Source organism: Vidua macroura, chromosome 6, assembly GCF_024509145.1.
Source record: "Vidua macroura isolate BioBank_ID:100142 chromosome 6, ASM2450914v1, whole genome shotgun sequence".
In the NCBI taxonomy this organism is placed as follows: domain Eukaryota; kingdom Metazoa; phylum Chordata; class Aves; order Passeriformes; family Viduidae; genus Vidua; species Vidua macroura.
This window is the reverse complement of record NC_071576.1, coordinates 45,341,903-45,350,186: the sequence shown is the minus strand read 5'-3', so window position 1 is coordinate 45,350,186 and position 8,284 is coordinate 45,341,903. Positions and strand designations below refer to the sequence as shown.

Genomic DNA, 8,284 nt, shown 5'->3' with positions numbered 1-8,284 from the left:
AAGGAACATGACACTGCCCTGGCTTTCTCCAGCGGTTTTACTGCACAGAGTAAGTTGGTTATGATTTCTGCTAGGCCTGAAAGAGTGCCCAGAGGTCCCTTTAACAAGTTGTGTGTTTCTCTTTAACAGTGAGACTTGCCTGCCGGCAACCATTAGCACTCTTCAGCATCATAAACAATCAAATTTAGCTTACACCACGTCTGAACTTGGCTTAGGCACTAGTTTTTCTGCCAGTACATCACTGTTTTCAACTTCAGTCAGCACTGTTTTGAAGTTATTACTGTCTGGTGGCTGGGGTTTTTTTTGGTGGTGTATGCATCCTAAATGAGCTTTGTGGTCTCCCCACTTCAAAAGCTTTTCTGCTCTCACTGCCCTTTACTGGCTGTCCTCTAGCAAGACCAAAGAGTATAAACTATCTCAGCAGCACTCTGGGTCTGTGCAGGGATGCAGCCTGTGGGACACTTCTGGGGGCTGCTGGAGGGAGGCTTGGGGGAACTGGGCAAGGAGATGGTGCAGAGCTGGGCTGGTTCACCCAGACCTGGTCCCCATCCTTGTCTCCATTCAAATCAGGCCCAAACACAGCGTGTGCTGCAAACTTCAAGCTGCTGGAAGCACATCTCGCCCTCTCCATTACCCAGTTTCCTCTGGTGTCTTCTGGGTGAGTAGAAGAGGACTGAGAAGCACCTTGACACTGAATCACATGCAGGTGTTTCACTGAGGGGACCAGTTGCTTCCACTGACACCAGCTGGCTTTCCTTTGATAAAAACAAGCCCATGGTGAAAGCAGGCTGGTGCCAGGAAAATGGGGGTCAGCAGCCTGTGCAGAGGGCTTTGCAGGTATTCTGCTGGTAAGGGGATGATGGTATTTATTAATACTTCTAGGCTAGGCTTTTATTTACCCTGCTTTTTCTATGGATGGTTCTGCTAAAGTGTCTGTGGAGCCTTGAAGGAACTGTAGGTGGGAAACAGAGTGAAAGGGAAAATGTGTTATAGTATTGCAACACTTCCTACTAGTATATAACATCCTGACAAAATTAATCTTTTCTACAAAAAAAAAAAAAAAAAAGTCTTGAAGTGCTTCATTCAAGGGAAAGATATTTGCTGTGTTATAAAAGTGACAACATTTCACTTACAAATTGGTCATTCTTTTGGTAGTGACTTGGACAGAAAATTCCCCTTGGGGCTATCATGCCTCTTTTTTGGTTTCTCTTCCCTAAAAAAAAAAAAAAACAGGCAAAACCAAACAACTTAAAAAGCAAGAACAATTTACTGAGTCTGGTGACTGGATAACTGTTGTACTGCAGGCTGTGAGTGCTGGGTCTGAGGCCAGGAGATGAAAGGAGAGAAATTAAGCTTCTCCAGCAGCAAAGTGGATGCTCACTGGTCAAAGCCTGAAGAACTGCCCTGGTCCCTGCAGCCTTACCACAAGTTTCTCCTTTTCTGATGTTTATGCTTCTGCTGTTATTAACATCTACCCATAAACCAAAGCATTTATGGAAGGGGAGGGAAGGGTGTCACAGACCAATACTTGAAATAATTTCTCTGTGCTTCTTGCTCTGATTTAATGTGCTATGCTCTCCACTGCTGACCACTTTCTTACACTTGCTTCTCCTTTCCATTTCTGTTTCTCTACATGACTGCTTATTTCTCCTATTGTATAACAACACTGATGGCTTTGGCAGATAACAAATGTGTGTCTAGTCTTGGGTTTTTCCTGCTCACCATGTATTGATGCTGGTTTTGGAGCGTACCATCTGGCTGAGGTTTCTCTGAGTATCTTTCTCCTGCCTCACCTGTAGCACAGCTCTGATAGGACTTGTGGGCATCACTTAATATACTCTTTTGCCACTTCATTATGCCTGGGGACAAAACAGAGGTGACAGCAGGAGTAAGGGGGCAGGCAGTGACATGCAGAAAATGAGAATTTAGTCATGCTAATCTGAGCAATGATCTTTGTCTGATTGTAGGCTCTCGAGAACAGGAGAGACTCTCAATTTAATTTACAGCAGAAAGCTCAGTCTCTGATGTTTTTGCAACACTTCCCCAAAGCTAAGGATGCTGATGCTCCCCTTCAATTTTCCCTTCTTGAAGATGGTGACAGCAGAGGTGCAAACCAGCCTCACTTACTGGGAAGGGCCTTAACCATGCCTCTCTCTTTTTTGTACCAGCTTTACCATTATTCTGAGTAGATCTTTGTTATGGGAAAATAATGGGTGGAAGAAAGTACTCAAATATAATAAAAAGACTGAGAATCTGTAAGTGTAAAACCCCTCCATGTTCTCAGACTCAGCCACAGGAGCATCCACTCACTTCTCCAAAGAGCAAGTCCCAGGGACCGGCTTGAGAAGACCTGCAGTGAGTGCCAGGGCTGCTCTGAAAGCACCTGGCAGAGCTCCTCTGTTCTGTGTGCCAGAGTGTGCACAAAGCTCCAAAGGAGCTGGGTGTTGATCGTGTCTCCGGAATTCTAAGCCATTTGTTATACTGCCCGATAGCCTCCTTAGGGTGTGACATTAACTTGTGATTACACCTGGTGCTGCTTTCCTATTGTTAGTCCCATTATTCCCAGGTATGCCTTTGGCTAAGGCTTTGTTGGTGGCAGTTTCTGGGAAGCAAATCGAACCCTCGTTGGCCAATGCCCAAGCTGGGCAAAGCCAGTGCAGCTCTGCCTGCCATCAGCTGTGCAAGGGGCTGCCTTTCACTCCTAGCTATGCGCCCTCCCAGGCTCCTGGCCCGCATCCGATCCAGATAAGAAATGCCTGAAAATTGTTGCTGTTAGCCAGCCGTTCTGTGACCTGCATGAAAAGAGTGAAATGACCTCGGGACAGTCTCGGCACACAGCCGTCTGCCCACAAACCGTGGCAGCTGAAAAGCCTTGGTACTCAGACCAAAGGCTGGCAGGAGAAGTATCTTCTTGGCGGCTGCTCCTCACGGATGGGAGGGGAGGCAGCAACAAGCTGATTTGCTGCCTGCTGTCCCTAACAAGATCTTTATGAGGTGTTAATGTAAATTGAGTTGTTTTACATTGAAATCAATCGTGGGCGATTTTCTGCACCACGATCTGTGGCAAAGAGGGTATTTACTGGTGATATCTTGTGGTGGTAGGAACAGGAGAGAGCCCTTTTCGCCTAGACTCTTATCTCCAAATGTTCTCTTTTCTGTGGTGCTGGGCTCTGCTGAAGCCACTCTCCCTGCAAGGAGGACCAGCAATGCCATTCTGCCATGGGGATGCTGCCGGGCATCCTCCTGCCTGCTTCCTAGGTCTTCCTGTGGTGTAGAAGCCTTCCAGCAGGCTGCACAGGCCCTTCCTTCAAAATTATTTTCAGTAGCATGTGGAGAAATTTGGAAGGAGTGTAGCCATGGAACCGAAACTGAGGTCGCCCATGATGGACAACATCATCATTTAAACACCACCAGGCCATAATGCATGGGACTATTTTTACCACATACTAGGCTTTAAGAGCTTTGAGTAACAAGAAAAGCTTCAGTCCGAGTAACAAAAAAATGCCAAGGAGGGGACCCTGGTTGAAAACTGAAGGGTTCTTTCTGCCTGGGGATGAGGGCAGCTAAACTTGACACCATCCTGCAACTTGTTTCTGCTTCATTAGCCACGTCTGTGGCCTGTGAAATGCTTCTTGGGAAAATGGGAACCCATCGGTGGATGGAGATGTGAGAGATTTACAGAAGTGTGCTTTGTATCTGCACATTGACAAGAGTGTGCCCCCTGGACTCCCCAGCCTTTTTTTTTTTTTTTTTTTTTTTAATTCTCAGAATTCCTCAGCATATCTTCTTCTGCCTGAATCTGACCAAATGACTTTCCTACAGCCCTGTACTTTAGAGACGGGTTTTTGTCTTGCTGGGAGCTGGGGTTTCCATTTTAGGCACTGAGTTTCTAGTTGTACATCTAAAGAGAAATGATGTTCTCACCATAGGCATTCCCCATCCTGGCCACAAGCGTTCCCGTGTAGTAGTTTAGGCAGGCACCCAGGCTTTCTGGAATCCCTCAGGGGAGCTCCTGGTTGATGACAGCTAACCCAGACACTGAGAGTCCCATCAGCAAATGTAGCTGGCTCCTCCAAGCAGGGGAAGTACCTGGCTGAGAGACAGGTCTGCTGTTACTCTTGCTGCTGACAGGTGACTCTCATAGTCAGAGGGCTTTCATCTCCAAGTCTTTGAACTGGCAAGTATTTTGCATAAATGGAGTAGAGTTCTAGGTGTGAGTATTTAGAGTCATAAGTCTTCTCAACGAGGTCCAAGCAGTCTTCAGGTGGTGCTGAAGATGCATGAGCTGGGCTGGCTGAAGGTACCCGCTGCAACGGCCACAGAACCCACCTTGCATCCTCCCTAATGGTTCCTTTAAAGGGCACAATGATTCAGTACCCTTCTCTCTGGTGTAGCAGAGCTCTCTTCAGCAGGTTGATCTGAGAATCTGCTAATGACTTGTCACCGTGACCATGGTTGGGGAAAGGAGTCCTCTGTCCATCCTGTGTTTCTAGAACACACATACATCCTTTTTCTTGCACCTTCTTCCCCTTCAACTGTTTGGAAGACTCATGACCACTGTGGTTATTTTTACAATAAAATGGTACCTTCCTGATTTCCCTCTAGCTCTGACTGAAGCACTGACTGACAGCATTAAGGTAACTTGTGATGCTGACTAAGCTCTTTTTCTCCCCTAATATTAGTATTGCTTAAGTGAAAATTGCTTACAGCTGATTTCTTGCCAATAGAGTTACAGTTGATACTGCTTCAAAGTTGCTGCAATGGTATCTTGGGTGATCAGATGAACATGGTAACAATGCTGGGAGGTACTTGACTGAGCCAAATACTGCTTTTGGAAATACTAAAACCATCAGTGCACCTAAGGGAGAAAAACAAACACCCTGCCCAGCAGTAGTAACATACTTTAAACAAATGCATTTTGCAATAATGGGGCACTTGTGCAGACCAATGCAACAGTCCCAATTTCTAAACTGCTTGGAAAAGATGACATGATGTTGGTTTAGGCTGAGAATAAATATGTGGGAGCCTATATGAGTTTATGTTTGGCTAATTTTTTGGAGGTCACCTGTGAGGATGAAGCCCTTAAACTCTCTCTGGGGAAAGGTACCACGTTACTCCCCCATTCCACCAGCCCTCCCTGCTGCTGCTGAGCACAGCCCAGGTCAGCTCACAGCTCTTGCTCCTACCTGGGGTATTGTTAAAGAGCCACAAAGGGTATAAAACCTTTGCAAGACATTTATTAAGCACTTGAATTCCCTGTGCCTTTCAAAGGGACTGTTTATTAGAGCAACTTTTATTAGGGAATGAACTTGAAGCACAGTTCAACAACTATTGCTCTTGATTGCAGGCTTCTAAATGCTGCTTGGGCTTAGAGCCTTCATTTTCCCATGGCTCGTTTTAGAGTTTTGTTTTTTTTCCTTCTTCAAATGGAATCATGTATGTGGAATACTCTTACAGATCTGGATTACAGAGCATCTGCTGCAATTACTGAATCTGGAATTGCTGAGTGACACTCCTGAAAAATTTTACCTTCCCAGTACTAAGGCAGCAGAGATTATACACAGGGTCCCTGTAAAGTAGGCCAATTTTAATAACCATTTCTGCTTTGTGTTCGTTCACCATATTCTACAGGCCAGCCCATTTTGCTCTATTCAACTCCTAACATTCACTAGAGCTCTCTAAGGGAATTAATAGTCTCTGCCATAGTTTTTCATGCCATCAGCCCTGTGTTTTATTTCACAGCATTCTTATCCACACAGTTTTTACCTCTGGCTTACCTCCCCTGAATGAGGTCTTCAGCATGAGCCCAAAAGCAATGGACAGAGCTTATGAGTCTGACTATAGTTTCCAAGGAGCAATTCCCATTTGCTTGTTGCCTTTAGATAAAGACTCTGTACATGCAGCTCAAGTCAGAGTAGGACAAGATGGGACACTGTGGTTATGTGTGGTTTTTAAAGGACAACACTGTTCTCAGAGGTGCTGCTCCCCTGAATAAAGGCACCCCAACCTACCTCCTGAGAGCAGCTGCCAGGACAAACAAACTTTAGATACCCACTTCCTCTTTACCTTCCCATGAGTCTCCCATCATCCCAGGCAGGGACAACACAGCCTCCTGCAGCTGCACTTTCTGCATGTTCAGGACAGGGGTTAGCAGTACTGAACCTGTCTTATCTCCTATGCACATCTGCAGCTCCCACACATCTTCCCTGCAGTACCTGCTCCAAGTGCTGAATTTATAAAACCTGAATAGGAAAAAAAAAAAAAAAGTAAGCCTGGAGATTATGCTATGCCGCTCCTTATTCCCTTCTGCACATGAAACCTGGTCCAGGGAGAGCTGCCTCTCTGCTGTATTGCTCCTTACTCCGCTCTCCCACCCCTTCAGGCCACAGTTAAGTCACCTTGGGTAATTCTGGCAAATACACATATCTTACAGCCCTGAAGCCATTTATAAATAGATTTTTATTTATAAAGTCAATTTACATAAAATATGATACTCTCTTAAAAACTGCATATGTATAACATAAGAAATCCTAGCAAGTGCATACAAAAATGCCTTCAATACATTTTTTTTTTAAACTTCAGCTTTCAGAGAGGTGGGCCTTCACACTAGGCAAACTCAGACACCACGTTAAAACACAACATAACTTTACAGTCTTTTACCAAAGTGTTTGGAGAGAATAATTTAAAAAAAAAAAAACAAACAAACACCTTTGCATCTATAAAGTGTATGTTACCAAAACATTCCAGCTGGTAGTGTTCAAGAACGAGTAGACAGGACCTGCTAAAAATAGAACCATCTCATCCCTTTTTTCTAAGGTTTCTTGTACAAAAATAAGTCTTCATACACCAGTGTCCCTATAGGCAGTTCAAGTTACATATAAAATAGAATCTGACATGATAAAAAATACCCTCCCCCTCCAGAAAGAAGGAAGCATCAAGTGTTTCCAATTTCTTTTTTTTTTTTCTTTTCCACCCCTCCAAAGCAACACCAGACAGCAGCGGCGAGTGAAAGCAGGTTTACTCGGGCATCCTCTCCGTGGGTCGGCAGCTCCCGGCGGGCAGGCGGAGTCGCTGTCCCCGCGCAAGGAGAGGGTCCCCGCACTCAACTACGCCATAGAACTTTCCACAACCAGAATACGACGGCTGAACCCGGCGAGAAAAGCAGCCAGCGAGGCCATGCCGGGGTGGAGGTCAGTACTTTCGGGGGGATGCTGCCGACTCCGAGACCGCGGGTGCCGATGTGCTGCGGACTGAGCGCGGCTGCGGAGAGACATGAGGAGAGCTCCGGTGGGTCTGTGCCCCGCTCCCCCGAGCGCCGGGGGAGGAAGCGGTGCCCCCTCCCCTCCGGCTGCCCCTCACCTCCTGCCGTGTCAGTAGCTCCCTAGCCAGCTGGTGAAGTCCAGCAGCTCCCGCTCCTCGGGGCTGAGCGCCGCGTCGTAGCCGCTCTCCTCGGAGGAGCACGGCGAGCCGGGCGCGGAGGAGGCGAAGGAGGGAGAAGCGGAGGAGTAGCCGCCGCCGCCAACTTCCCCGACGGCCACCCGCCCGCGGCCGTCGGGGAAAGAGGCGACGGCGTCGTGCTCGTCGAGGAGCCGCTGCAGGGCGCGGATGTACTCGACGGCGGAGCGGAGGGTCTCTACCTTGCTCATCTTCTTGCTGGCGGCGCCGTGAGGGACGTGCTGACGGAGGGCGGCGAAGCCCAGGTTGACGAGCCGCACGCGGTTGCGCTCCCGCTCATTCCGACGGGCCACGGCGGCCGCCGCCGCCGCCGCCCCGGTGCCCGGCAGGGCGGCGAAGGCCAGGCGGCGTTTGCAGCGCAGCAGCTCGGGGGAGGCGGGCCGCCGGCGGCCGCGGGGTGCGGCGGGGGGCAACGGCGACAGAGTCCCGCCGTTCATCGCCGGGCGGCCACGGTGGCGGCGGGCAGGAAAAAAAAAAAAAAAAAAAAAGCAAACCAACAATCAAAACTTTAAAAATAAAAAATAATTTTCAAAACTACATTATTTAAAGCGAGACAAAAGAGGCGGGGGTGGGCTGCGCGGGGCAGTTCATGCCCGTGCTCTCCCGCCGCCGCTCCGCGCCTCTGCGGCGATTCCCGCTGCCGGCCGGCCCCTTATCAACGCGCCGCCGCATCCGCTCGCGGGCCCCCGCCGGCCGCACGCGCCGCGCACGCCGCGCCACGCGTGCCCGCCGCCGTCGCGCCCCCGCCCGCGCCCTCCCCCGCGCGCGCCCCCGCCCCCGCGTGCGCCCGGCGCGTGGCACCGCCGGCAGCCGCCCCCTCCCCCCCCCC

At 49.0% G+C, this 8,284-nt stretch overlaps 1 protein-coding gene across 1 annotated transcript; it reads right to left on the bottom strand.

Annotated features, from left to right (window-relative positions):
• Positions 1-6,441: 6,441 nt before the first annotated feature.
• ASCL2 (achaete-scute family bHLH transcription factor 2) lies at positions 6,442-7,942 on the bottom strand. The gene is made up of 2 exons (XM_053980567.1): positions 7,360-7,942; positions 6,442-7,260 (listed from the first exon to the last, which is right to left on the bottom strand). Exon 1 carries the CDS (start codon positions 7,890-7,892, stop codon positions 7,371-7,373), a length of 522 nt encoding a protein of 173 aa, XP_053836542.1. The 5' UTR covers positions 7,893-7,942; the 3' UTR covers positions 6,442-7,260; positions 7,360-7,370.
• Between the last annotated feature and the right edge of the window lie 342 nt (positions 7,943-8,284).